Here is a 14,754-nt window from a genome sequence, read left to right as displayed (position 1 = left end):
AGGAAATTGATCAGTAGGAACTTAGGACCTTAGAGAACTTTTCTTTGATCAAAACTACTTGTGAAAGGAAAAAAATCATCTAATACAGCCCCATCTATTTAAAATCCATGAAAACTTCAGTAGCTTACAATTAACTTTTATAAAGATGTCCTTGGTTCTTTGAATTTTAAATGTAAGATTGGGAAGAGAACGGATCTGGAGAGGCTGTCAAATGAAGGCATATGAATTCCCAAGGGTTACAGTTGGGATGGCGAGGCAGGAGTCATGCAGATGAAGGTAGCTGGCTAGTGTAGGAAAAATACAAGATTAAATGTAATGAAAAACCTCAACAAATTTGAGTCTACAGAGTTTATAAAACTGGAGACAAGAAAATAGATTCAGTTGAAAAGTTATAGTGCAGTAAAGTTTTAGTTGAGTGACAATTTAATAAGAACTATTATAGATAAACATGTTACTTTTGTAATGCACTGAAGTTTTCAATTCTGGCTATTAATGTTTTCCAGATGAAGTTGATCTATGAATAATTATAACTGTATATAATGCTCAGGAATCAGTCATAGCCTTTTTGGGTTATGACCCATTATAGTTATGACACTAGAAAATATTTTTAAATGCCTTCAGAGATGATATGCAGAAGTAAAAGATGCATTAAGACTCTAAATCCTAGCTGTTGTTGGGAGCCTTAATTATTGTGAAGCAGAAGAAAACAAGAAAAAACATATATCATACCTTAGCAGAATATGGTGTATACTGGTGTCTGATCATTAGAAGGTATGTTTTATTGTATGTATGTAGCCTTGGAGAGCAGTATAAACAGTCCTGTTGCTGCTGTTACATAAAAGGTTTCCAATCTAATGCAGACATTTAGTAACCTGAAAAAAAGGCTCAGGACAGTGAAAGACCAATGACATGAATTCTTCCTTTACCCAACCTGGACTCGTGAGTGCTATGGATTCTGCTGTATCTGCCTGTGCATTATTACTTCCCTCTTCAGTCCCTTGGAGTGGCTATTAATGTTTTCCAGATGAAGTTGATCTATGAATAATTATAACTGTATATAATGCTCAGGAATCAGTCACAGCCTTTTTGGGTTATGACCCATTATAGTTATGACACTAGAAAATAATCCACTCCAGTATTCTTGCCTGGAGAATCCCAGGGACGGGAAGCCTGGTGGGCTGCTGTCTATGGGGTCACACAGAGTCGGACACGACTGAAACGACTTAGCAGCAGCAGCAGCTTCAGTCCTTATTGCTCACTATAGCTCACAAAGCCTCCTTCATAAGTTCCACTGGACTAAAATATCACTCTTCCTGGTCTAGGTTTCACTCTTAGAATACGTATACACGCATAGAACTGTGAACTTGAAGATTCCATATTACTTTACCTATCAGGGCATTCCTTAAGGGTTCTGCTTTGTGATGCCTCAAGGAGAGGAGTGGTCATTTGCCTCTTAAGAAGCCTCTGGTCAGCTGCCTTTGAGCAATCAAGATGCCTATGTCTCCTCTTCCAGCAGCCATTCTATCTCATATGATAGCTGTAAGCAATGTGCCTCCTCCTCCACTTCGCAGTATTCCAAGTGAGTGGGGAAAACCTGTAGGGTCTAGCATTTTTTTTTTTCAATGGTCCTTACCCCAGAGAAAACAAATGGGGCTTTTCAGGGTTGGTAGGCACCCGGGAGCCTTACTGACAGTACAGGGGACTGGAAAGAACATAGGGGTGCCAGCTCTGCTGTGTCCTTCCGAAAATGTTTTTGTTCTCTAGGTTTCCAGTACTTTACTTAGTAAAATGAGCATTTTTATGAGCTCTCAGAGCTTCAGATAACAAATAGTTCAAAAATGGAAAAATACCAAGGCTTGGAGAGGTCGCTTGTCTCACCCGTGAATTGGACAGGTCTCCAGGTGCCTACCGAGAGTCAGGCTTACACCCTGTCCTTTGTGAGTTAAGTCATGCATAATTTTTACTAGGAGAATTCCTATTTAAAATTTTCAAGGCAAAAAAAGACATAATTCCCATCTTTCTTGCTCTTAAATGTATTCCCATTTTATTTTAATTTTGTAGTCTTTGGTTTACAATATTAAAGGAACTATACATTTTGAGTTAAACCTTTTGAAGTTTATATAATTTACAGTGTTTTCTTATTTTATAGAGTCAGACTAAACCAGATTATTTTTCTCAAGACCTGTCATCATAGTCGTCAAATTCATAGATCTATTATTTGATCACTAATACACTGACTAATAATATGTAATCATCTCAGTGATAGCTGAGATTTAAAAAAATTTTAGATACCAGCAGTAATTGTGACCTTTTCAACTTCAATAATGCGTTTATCTTATTATTTTAATATTTACTGGGCAAATTTCTAGCATTGATTTGAAAAAGCTAACCCATCTGTTATCTTCCTCTGAGAATTAACTTTTATGTATATGTATATTTTAAATTAATGAATATAGTCACCAGAAAAAGTTGCCACAGGCAGCACTTGATACCATTAGAAAGGCTCTGCTTAAGCCTTGAACAGTATTAAATGAAGTCCTTATGTTAAATCAAATTTACTCCTATGTAAGCTACTTCTATGTTTTTATTATTATTGTGCAAAAATTCTTGTATGTACTCAAAATCATATTTCAGTGTCAGTGAAAATAAATGTCAAATGTAATTTTGTCAAAAAACGGCAGTCTCTACTGTACAGAAAAAAGTTACTCTAAGATGGTTTCTTTTTAGCAGCCTAGGAACTACAGTAGCTGGGAGTTAAAAGATCAAATTAATTTAGAATCAATGGGATGAGATATGTGCTACCCTCTGTAGTGTCTCCCAAGGACACTTAACTTGTGTGAAGTGATTAAAAGATGAAAAATCAGCAGCAATTTAGATCTCAGAACTGAATAGAACATAATGGAAAGGCACGGGGCTCCCGATCGTCCCTTTAGAGTTTCCTGCTTCATGTTCTGTGTGTGACTTCTCTTTAGATACGTGTCCGGCTTGCTTACTAGCTGTGCCTTTGTGCTAACTCTAACAAGTCAGCAATTTCCCCTATTAAACTCTGCTGAAACAATGATCTCATGAAAGTGTGTGTGAAGATGCTTTCAACCCAAATATGACTGAACCTGAATTATAAAGGAGATATAAGAAGGAGCTACTCAAAATGCAACAGACATAAATAGGAAGGTGCAGTTAAGGACCTTAAAGAAAGTCTAGGCATTATATACATTCCAGTTCACTTAGGGTCAGCTTAGCTATGTTATGTTTAGTGAGTCACACCTACCTTCTGTATAAATTTCGTATGTGGATAACATTTATTGAGGGCTTTCTATAGGCAGTCTGTAAATATTTTGCACGTTATGTTGTTATTTCATTTATTTTCTACAAGAACCCTGAGCTCTGTGGCAAGCAGAATGATGGCCTGCTTACCACAAAGATCCACGTCCTAATCCCTTGAACTATGAGTATGCCGTGTTACTTGGCACATGGACTTAAGGTTACAGATGAAATTGAGGCTGTTAATCAGCTGACTTTGAGACGGGACAGTGTTCTGGAATATCTGGTGGGCCCATCATAATCTGAAGGGTCCTTATAAGTGGAAGAGGGAAGCCTGTGCGGCAGATACAGGATGAGAAAGGCTGGATTGGCTATTGCTGACTTTGAAGATAGAAGGAGTCGGTAAGCCAAAGAATTCGGGTGGCCCCTAGAAGCTGGAAAAGAAATGGATTCTTCTCTAGAGTTTGTGTGGAGAAGGCAATGGCACCCCACTCCAGCACTCTTGCCTGGAAAATCCCACGGACGGAGGAGCCTGGTGGGCTGCAGTCCACTGGGTCACTAAGAGTCGGACATGACTGAGCTACTTCACTTTCACTTTTCACTTGCATGCATTGGAGGAGGAAATGGCAACCCACTCCAGTGTTCTTGCCTGGAGAATCCCAGGGACGGGGGAGCCTGGTGGGCTGCCGTCTATGGGGTCGCACAGAGTCAGACACGACTGAGGTGACTTGGCAGCTAGAGTTTGTAGAAGGAATGCAGTCCTGCTGACAATATGATTTTAGCTTAGTGAGACCTGTTTCAGACTTCTGACTTAGAGAAGTCTGAACAAAGATAAAAAGTTGTGTTGCTTTAAGCCAGCAGGTCGGTGGTAATTTGTTACAGTGGCAACACAAATCCAGCACATGCTGTATTGTACAGTTAGGGACAGGGAGGCTTAGGCGTCACACTAGTGTTCACGTAGTTGTCAAGTGGTGGAGATTATTCACAGTATCGTCCTTGTTATGAGTTTCCTCTACTCATAAACCAGCAACAAAGTCAGCCGCGCTTTGGCTTCCTCCTTGCCCACCACCCTGAAATCCCTCACACAGTTTACCACTTAAATGATGGTGAGGCATTTGTTTGAATTTTGCCATCTACCTCGACACTCTTGATTTAAGGAAGAGAATATATCACACATCTTTAAATACCCGCCTCCCCCGCCCCAGTGCCATCTCCTTGGCTCTGAAATTCAGACTCACAAACACTCCAGTAGTTAAGCTTCTTAACTCACTTACAAATATTTTCTTTGAAACTTTCAAGCCTTTTACAATCTTTTTGACTTGTATCTCTGGATTCTTCATAATCCAGGAAAGAGACGATTGTTCTCAAAAGCAAAAATGTCATACCACTTTTTATGCTGGATAAGTTTTATTTAAAAAATCTTACATGTTAGCTAAAGCTGCAGTAGTTTTACCACCTATGTGAAATAGCATCTAATCTAGGGACGCATTAGATCCGTTATTATTAAGCCGTTGATTTTCTGAAGAGACAAAAGGAAGAAAAAAGTTAAAATTTTTTGTTTTTTTTAAGGAGACAGAGTGCTCTCCTTTATCATTTGGCTAGAGGAAACCATTTCACACCTATAACTAGTATGGTCCAGTTAGCTACCTTTGTTTGGGTTAATAAGTTATACCTTTTTTTTATTCATACTTATTAGGTTTATCCTTTTGAGAAAGGACAATTCCAAAAGTGTGCTTTGCATTTTGTACTGGTTTATCTGATAATTTCTGCACTTTAACAAAAGGGTTTGTTTGTTTGCTTTCCCAGTAACAAATGGCTTTCAGGTTCAAAAGATGTCAGTGGGTACATTTTGCTTGTTGCAACATATGGGGATGTAGAAGGAAACAAGATAAGATCAGAGATGCTTGAAGGAATTTAGAACAAGATACTACTCCTAAATGAAGGCTTTCCTTTGCTTTTTTTTTTTCATTTTAAGGGCACATGAAAAAAACGGTGTCCTCATTACTAACTTTTCAACTGCATTTCCTGTATCTCGAGAGTTGTTATTTCTCTCATAGCAAAATATTAAAAGACCCTCAGAATGTATATTTATCTGTCAGGGGGAATATTACTCCATTTTAAAGTTCTACACTATGCAAATCCTAGGAGTCCAAGTAAGAGAAAGAGGGTTGGGGCTTGTCTGTGGAGAAGCAGACTTTGTAATGTGTAGAGAAAGCAAGGCTGAGAAACAGAGCTGAGAAAGACGAGAATGGGTATTCCAAGAAGGGATAAAAGATGGAAAAAGTGGTCGAGTTATTGTGTGTGTCTCTGGGGGAATGTAATCAATCATCATCCTAATGGAACATAACATCAGACAGTTTAGGAAAAGAAATATTGGAAAGTTGTTTTCTCTACTTTGTTTCAGTTTAAAAGTCACTTAAATTTTTCTTTAAGTCCCAAAGGAGAAAGGATGAATATTTTATTAAAAAAGTAGACTTTCTACTTTGGTCCTCAATGTGCTTATACTTTCTGTTAGAAAATCTTGAATGGCCTTTAGAAATGAAGTTACCGCAATTTAAGTGAAAAAAAGTGAAAGTGTGAGTCGCTCAGTCGTGTCCGACTCTTTGTGACCCCATGGACTGTAGCCCACCAGGTTTCTCGGTCCATGGAATTCTCCAGGCAGGAACACATGAGTGAATGACCTTTTCCTTCTCCATGGGATCTTCCGGACCAGGGATTGAACCCAGGTCTCCTGCACGGCAACTTAAACTTGAGTTTAATCGTGACTGCGGTGTTCAGGCAGGAGACCTCGAAGTAAATTGCAGCTCATCAGAGGTCAGGTCTCTGTAGAGGTCACTCTGGGTCACCCCCGGTCTCAGGCTATTTACTGCTCTGCTCCCGGCAGTCAGCTCTGCAGTAGCTCCTGCTTTAGCCCTCTGGTATTGCCCCTCCAGCCGTCTGCGTCCTCTGTCACCTTCCTCCCAACATACATTGTGGGCCACATTTTCTTGGTGATATGATGATTTAAAAGTAGATCATAGTAACTCTCTGCTCAAAAATTATCAGGGCCCTACTCTCCTCCAAAACTTAGATAACAATTCATTTCCCTCAATCTGACATTTAAAATTTTCATGATTGGGCTTAAGTCTGTCTCTCATGTCATAAACTTTACATTTGATAAAGGGTAAAATGCAGCTAAAATGATTTGATCGATGTTCTTGAAAGCTACCTGCAACATTTCTCAGGAGGATGAGAGAGCTTACTAGGAGTAAACATTCGTGTGACCCTATTTGGCAACTGCCCTCAGAAGACTGTAGGATAGAATCACAACCTTCCAGAAGGGCAGAATCAGGTGCTGCCCTTTTGTGGAAGCAGTTCTCACAGCTGCCAGGGCAGCAGCCCGCAGAGTCCTCTTTGGCCCCCAGGATCAAGGTAATGAGAGTCACAAAGGGCACGGGCAAAATAGTCCTGCCTTAAAAGCCTCATATGAAGAGGAGCTAAAGAGCCTCTTGAAAGTGAAAGAGGAGAGTAGAAAAGCTGGCTTAAAACTCAACATTCAAAAAACAAACATCATGGCATCCAGTTCCATCGCTTCATGGCAAATAAATGTCATGTTTTCCCAAATAAATGGGGAAACAATGGAAACAGAGACAGACTTTATTTCTGGGGGCTCCAAAATCACTGCAGATGGTGACTGCAGCCATGAAATTAAAAGACGCTTGCTCCTTGGAAGAAAAGCTATGACCAACTTAGACAACATATTAAAAAGCAGAGACATTACTTTGCCAATAAATGTCCATCTAGTCAAAGCTATGGTTTTTCCAGTAGTCATGTATAGATGTGAGTGAAAGTGAAGTCCCTCAGTGGTGTCCGACCCTCAGCGACCCCATGGACTGCAGCCTTCCAAGCTCCTCCGTCCATGGGATTTTGCAAGCAAGAGTACTGGAGTGGGGTGCCATTGCCTTCTCCGATGGATGTGAGAGTTGGACCTAAAGAAAGCTGAGCACCGAAGAACTGATGCTTTTGAACTGTGGTGTTGGAGAAGACTCTTGAGAATCCCTTGGACTGCAAGGAGATCCAACCAGTCCATCCTAGGGAAATCAGTCCTGAATATTCATTGGAAGAACTGATGTTGAAGCTGAAACTCCAATCCTTTGGCCACCTGATGTGAAGAACTGACTCATTTGGAAAGACCCTGATGCTGAGAAAAATTTGTTTGTCTAATGCTTAGCATTCAAGTGTTTAGTAAATTGACAGAAGAATGAATAAATCTCAATTTGTGGGAATTTTGGTGAAGACTGCTCTTTTACAAATCATTACATAAATAGTACATGCATCAGACACAAGGCCAGGTCATGCTAGTGGTACCTGCCTGCTAATGCAGGAGACCTAAGAGGCCTAAGATTCTATCCCTGAGGGAGGAAGATTCCTTGGAGTAGGAAATGGCAATCCATGCCAGTATTCTTGCCTGGAAAATTCTATGGGCAGAGGAGCCTGGCAGGCTACATACAGTCCATGGGGTTGCAGAGCATCAGACATAACTGAGCACACACACAGAATCACGAGAATATTAAAAGTTGAGTGAGTCTTCCTCCCAGCCCATACTCCTGATCTTATCCTCAGAAGTATCATAAAAATATTTTTTCTCGGAGTTTTCCAAGCATATTCATGTTTATATGTGTTTGAATACACCAAAATACTACTAAAGGATGTTTAAGTTAGTGTGTCTCATCTTCTAATCCACCCTTCTATATTCTGCTTTATGAAACTGGGGCTGGGACTCTGCAAACCAGTTTTTCCCGAGAAGACAGGTGGCCTCCTATCAGGCTCTGTCAATAGCAGTGTTAGAGGCAGATTGGAAGGCAGGAGGCAAGTTAAGGAAAGTGTTTATTCTTCTGATTTCTGTTTTTGGTTTTTTTCTCCTTGTTAGTATCTCACCAGAAATGCGTTTTTCACCCAGGCAGTGGCTGGCTGTTCCAGCAGCAGCAATTAATTCCGTTTGCAGTTTTCCCGACATTCTCAGGAACAGCCCCATCACCTCCCTTCAAAAATCCAGTGCCAGCTGCGTAGGCCCTGTCCCCAGAGGGCCATGTTTCAGCTTTGTAGGCCCATTGATCCAGTTTCTAAGTTTTAGTAATTAAACCTCTTTCCTTTGCTTCATCAGCAAGAAATATTGGTGGTAGATGCTTTCTGCATGGTATGTGATGTTCCTTTTTTTGTCTTTTCATCTCTTTAATACCTAACAATCCTTTGTATTATTTTTTTCCATTAAAAATACTGATATGGCTTCTGTTTCCTGGCTACTGGATCCTCACTAATGTGGTGGGAATTTGTTTCTAGCCAGTTTTGCTGTTAAAATCAAATAAACACCTTGCATGTACCTTTTAAAGTTGGTAAGCAAGTGCTTCAATAGAACTGCAAGGCCAAAGGATGTGTGCATTTTAAATTTGGTAACTACTGATACTGTCCTCTGAAGGGGCTGTACTAATTTCTAGTCCTCCCATCAGTGCATGTAAACTTCTATTTTACAGCATTTCTACTGATGTCATGTATTATAAAGCAAATGTTTGTCAATAAATTAATTGAAAACAATTTTAACTGCTCTTTATTTTTCTTAAATAGAGAGGTTTAGCATCTTTTCATATATTTTTGGCAATTTGTATTTATGTGAATAGCTGTTTATGTCCCTTGCCCATTCACTAAGGTTTGTTTTCCCTTTTACTTAAAACAACTCTTTGTTTATAAAAGAAACAAGCCCTTCAGCTTCAGCTTTACAAATATTTTTCTCAGTTTGCATTTTTCTTTTGTCTTTATGATTTTTGTGTCTGACAAAGATTTTAGGATGTTTGTGTAGCTTTGTCCTCTGTTATTGATGTTTGCTTAGAATGTCATTTTTCATATCAAGATTTAAACATATTTCCTCCATGCTTTCTCTTAGTGTTGATATAGTTTTATTTTTCAGTGTCAAACTTGTTAAATAAATATTTGGTGCGTCTAAAAATCATTGTGAATGCATTTACTTTAGAATAGTGATGTAAGGCTACAACATAATATTTTTCCAAATGACCAACCAACTGTTCTAACACCATTTGTTGAGTAATTCTTATCTACTAATCTAAAATGTCAGTTTGTATTAAATACTGGATTTATATCTGGAGTATATTATTACTTTTAACACTAATCTCTTGTTTTCTCTCATCTATTTATGCATTCATGTTGAACTTTATAATTTTGAAGCCTTATATTTCAATACTGGTAAGATTAATCTTTACTGATTACTCTTTTTTAACAGACATTTTTCTGGCTATTCTTCCATTTTTACTGGACTTCTTCAACAAATAAATGTTTTGGTATTTTATCTGGAAAAAATGTGCTAAATTTAAAATTAATTTAAGGAGAACAGACGTCTTTCTGGTGTTGAGTTTTTCTACTCAGGAACTGGTATCTTTATTCAACCTTTCTACTTCCAAGTTATGCAGGTATCCATTTATGACACTCAATAAAGCTTATTCCTAGACATTTAATTTTTTCCTTTTTATTAGAAAGATCTTTTTCTCATTATGTTTTCTAACTATAAAAGTCATACACAGAAGCTATTGAATTAAAAGATAAAATAAAAAATTGAAGCCACAATTGTACGGAAATGCTGTAAATTCAACATAAAGAAATATACTTTCCCAGAGCCATTTGGCACTCCATCATCCTTAAATATTTCAGAAAAACAAGGACATTCTCTTATTATGTAATCACAGTACATTCATCACAACCAGGAACTTAACACAGATAAATTACTGTAATCTAATCTTTGGACCACATTCAAATTTAGCCAGTTGTTCTTATAGTCTTCTGTAAATAAAGGATTCAATTTAAAATCTCTCATTGCATTTCATTGTCTTGTCTCTTTGATCTCCTTTAGTCGGGAACGGTTCCTAAGTTTTCCTTGCATTTCATGACCTTGATGCTGGGAGATTACAAACCATTATTAGTAGGTTATGATTCAGTTTGACTTGTCTGATATTTCCTTACGATTAGATTCAAGTCAGTTATCTTTGGCAGGAATGTCACAGGAGTGGTTCTGTGTTCTCCTTCCGTCTTACCAGGTGGTGTGTAATTTTACTTTAATCAGTTGATTACAGTACACACAGAGAGCTTTGCTGTAAATTTACTCTTTCCTTTTTTTTAATTAAGTATTTTGTCAAAAAGTATTTTGAAAGTATATAAATATTCTATTTCTTCTCAAATATTTAATCATTAATCATTGTAAAATTATGATTTCCTCATTTATTCAAAAGGGCTTCCCTGGTGGCTCAGCGATAAAGAATCCACCTGCCAAGCCAGAGATGGGGGTTCGATCCCTGGGTCAGGAGGATCCCCTAGAGAAGGAAATGGCAACCTACTCCAGTATTCTTGGCTGGAAAATCCCATGGATGGAGGAGCCTGGCGGGCTCTAGTCTGTGGTGTCACAAAAGAGTGGGACATGATTTAGTGACTAAACAATAACAGCAAGAGTTAATTCAAAGTGTTTTGATGAATTACTATCATTATATGTTTTTATGCCTAAATTGTTTAATTATTCAGTCTTGCCACTGGGAGTGCTCTCAAGGTTGTTAAGCATTTCTTTACTTCCTAGAGCAATAAGATTTTTTTCAGGTTCATCTTGGACTTTTCCTTGCCTGAGCCCACAGACCAGCCATTTTCCCAAAGAGCCCTAGTTCATTTTAATGCAGACTTGGATTTAAAAATCAAGATCAGGTACTCTGGGTACTCTGGGTGTTTGTTGATGTTAGAGTGTTACTGCTCCCAGCCCCTCTCAGTGGACAGATTTAAGGAATTAGATTTTACAGTTATTTTTGCTTGCATATCAATTTATTTCTAATAAAAAATATTTTTGTTTCTATTTTGCTTGCATATCAATTTATTTCTATTGCAACTTAGTGTTGCAACTCTATAGTCATTTTGGTCTTCTCCTTCTATTAGTCTCTTCTCTCAAGTATGAAACCGTGTTCCTATTAATCCAAACGCCTTTGACTAGATCCCCTGTATGTGGCCCATTTTTCGTACCACTACCCCTCTCCTCATCCCCACTGAGGGTCCTACACTCAACCCTGGCACGTCCTGGCCCCTCCCATTTCCCACTTTTGTGGTCCTTACCCCTCTCGGCCTCTAGTACTCTTCCGGGGCCCACCCCACGTGTGGGTGCCCACCACCCTGGTATTGTGCCTTGGGACGCCCTATCATCACCCCACACCCACAGCTGGGATTGGCGCCTACCTTTCTCTACTCTCTCAGCGGCTTTGGGACTCGTTGGTTCAGAGGAAGGTAAAAGCTATTGAAAATCTAGTTACTCTCATAATTAGCCACTTAAATTGATACCCTAAGGGAATTACCATCTATGAAATTCTGTTTTCTACTTAGATAATTACAATATTATCAAATAATTTTGCCCCTTTTTTCATTCTTTTTTTAACAGGCATACCTTATTTTATTTGTTGTAGATATTGCATGTTCTACAAAATGAAAGTTTGTGGCAGCCTTGCATTAACTGTCTATTGGCACCATTTTTATCTTTTTAAAAAATTTATTTATTTTAATTGGAAGATAATTACAATATTGTGTTGGTTTTGCCTTACGTCAGCATGAATCGGCCACAGGTGTACATGTGTTCCCTGCAACCTGATCCCCCGACCCCTGCCACCTCCTTCCCCATCCTATACAGGATTGTCCCAGTACACGGGCTTTGGGTGACCCGCTTCATGCATGGAACTTGCATCTAGACATCAATTTTACATATGGTAACAACCTCATGCGAAGAGTTGACTCATTGGAAAAGACTCTGATGTTGGGAGGGATTGGGGGCAGGAGGAAAAGGGGACGACAGAGGATGAGATGGCTGGATAGCATCACCGACTCGATGGACGTGAGTTTGAGTGAACTCCGGGAGATGGTGATGGACAGGGGGGCCTGGCGTGCTGCGATTCATGGGGTCGCAAAGAGTCGGACACGACTGAGCGACTGAACTGAACATACATATTTCAATGCTATTCTCTCAAATCACCCCACCCTCAAATTGGCGTCATTTTTCTAAGAACACTTGTTTACTTCTTGTCTCTGTTATATTTTAGTATTTCTTACAGTTTTTCAAACCTTTCCATTATTAGTGTTATATTTGTTATGGTGATCTCTGTCAACTGATCTTTTTTGTCTCTTTTTCCTGAATTTTTATACCTTGCATATTTCTTTTATCAAATCACGTTCCGTGGTACTTGAAGATGTGTGTTGCACTAGTGAATGTTTGTATTCTGTTCCTCAATGTATGCTGTTGCTTGTAGCGTTTCAGCATTAAACATGACGCTGTCTTTTGGTTTTATGTATTCATCAAGTTAAGAACCTTTTTTCTACTTCCATTATTTAAAAACAGTGTTGAATTTTATCGACGACTTCTGCATCTGCTGAAGTTATGATTTTTAAAATGTTCACTTGTGGTAAATTACATCGTTGTAACTTGAAATTTCTTCAAATTACTATGATAATCTTACATTTTTTGTGAGTATGATTATGTTAATATGCTTCTGGACTTAAACGTATTCATTTTTATTTATATATGAGATCAGTGTCTGTTTTTCATTTTCACACTGTCGTCACACTGGGATTGCTTTACTTGCTTCATCAAAGAAATTTGGAAGGGTTTTTTTTCTGTGTTCTGAAACATTTAAATAACATTAGAGTTATTTCTCCTATAAAAATTTGATAGAACTCACCGTAATAACACCTTGCTTTGATACATTTCTGTGTGTGTTTAAGAGAGAGAGAAACTGAACTATGAGATTACTTTCTACTTCTTTCAAGGTAAATTATTTATTTAGGTTTTGTCTCTCTTCTAGGGTCAATTTAGGAAATATACATTTTCCTGAAAACTCACTCATTTTTAAATCAGAATTTTAATTATTTTGCATGTTGTTGTAAAAAATACATTACCTTTATGATATTTCAAGTTAATTACACCCCAGTTATCTTTCTGACATTGAGTACTTATGACTTTTTTTATTTGTTTAGATAAGTCAGTAGTTTATTTTTTCCCTTTAAAGAACAAGCTCTTGAGTTTGCTTACTTTTCAACAGTTTTTCCTGTTTTATAAGTTCATTAATTTCGACTTTCCTATTTTCTCTCTTCCATTTCTCTTATTATTTTGCTTTTTATAACTTCTTGAAAAGAATGCTTAATTCTTTTTCCTTTATTGTAATATAATATACATATTTAGGGGAGTATATTGGTTCATGAAAGCATTCACTATTTTTACTTTATTGATATTTTATAATTTCAGTTTTGATATGCTCTTTGATTTAAGGAATAAATTTGATATATGATTACGTATCTCATTAGCTATGTAAAATAATTATATCCTCAGTGATTCACTTTCCACTTAACTTTGGGGTTAAAAAGGAAAAGAACTTACTGCGGAAATTATTTTGTCTCCTGAGTTTTTCTTTCCAATTAGCTTTTTTTAAACAATTTTTAAAATTGAAGTGAAGTCGCTCAGTCATGTCTGACTCTTTGCGACCCCATGGACTGTAGCCTACCAGGCTCCTCCCTCCATCGGATTCTCCAGGCAAGAGTACTGGAGTGGGTTGCCGTTTCCTTCTTTTAAAATTGAGGTATAGCTAATTTGTTAATACAAAAGCTGAGATTTTTGATTTATAAATTTTAATGCCATTTAATTTGGAAAACATTTAATAGTAAGGCTCCATATCTAAACCTATATTTCTTGACTCATTAACTTTAGACAATGGATATTGACAATCTAATACAAAATGAGAAAACTTTCTTCATATCTTAATTTGATTATTAATGTCTAATAAATATTAATGTCTAAGTCTTTGGCTAAATTCATACCTTCAAATATTATTAGTACACATCCATTAGTTTTAAATGTTCTTTAGTCTGAAATACTATCTGTTGTGTGAGGAAATTTATACAAATATGTTTTATACTTTTGCTTCTCTGATGAAACTTCCAATTTGTTACTCATTATTATTTATACTGTCTCCACTAGAATCATGGAGAATCTAAAATTTGTGTTAAGGTTTAAGGATTTATTTAACCCTTGTTAGAATGCGTGCTTGCTAAATTGGATCAGTTGTGACTCTTTGAGACCCTATGGATGGTAGCCCACCAGGCTCCTCTGTCCATGGAATTCTCCAGGCAAGAATACCGGAGTGGGTTGCCATACCCTCCTCCAGGGGATCTTCCTGATCCAGGAATCGAACTCACAACTCTTACTTCTCCTGCTTTGGCAGGCAGGTTCTTCACCACTAGTGCCACCTGGGAAGCCCCTTGACTAGCACAGTCCATACCATTTCAGCCTTAGTTGTATGTCTATCAAATTGTATTTTTCAGAGAGCTCATGGTACATTATAATCTCTGAAGTTTTTATTTGTTACCTTTATTTTTATTTATATATACCTTATATACTTATTATATATATTTATAAATTACCTTTATATTTATATTTAAGAA

At 37.7% G+C, this 14,754-nt stretch overlaps 1 protein-coding gene across 1 annotated transcript in view; it reads left to right on the top strand.

Moving 5' to 3' along the window:
- Window positions 1-1,491: 1,491 nt before the first annotated feature.
- The window catches only part of CNBD1 (cyclic nucleotide binding domain containing 1), a 531,230-nt gene continuing 517,967 nt past the window's right edge, over window positions 1,492-14,754 (top strand). Inside the window, exon 1 of the mRNA XM_010862239.1 lies at window positions 1,492-1,579. Within this exon, the coding sequence (XP_010860541.1) occupies window positions 1,492-1,579 (88 nt within the window). The remainder of the gene's footprint in view (window positions 1,580-14,754) is intronic.

The sequence above is a fragment of the Bison bison genome, unplaced genomic scaffold (genome assembly GCF_000754665.1).
Source record: "Bison bison bison isolate TAMUID 2011002044 unplaced genomic scaffold, Bison_UMD1.0 scf7180017858048, whole genome shotgun sequence".
NCBI classification, from domain to species: Eukaryota; Metazoa; Chordata; class Mammalia; order Artiodactyla; family Bovidae; genus Bison; species Bison bison.
The sequence above is the reverse complement of the archived record's forward strand: the minus strand, read 5'-3'. Positions and strand labels throughout refer to the sequence as shown.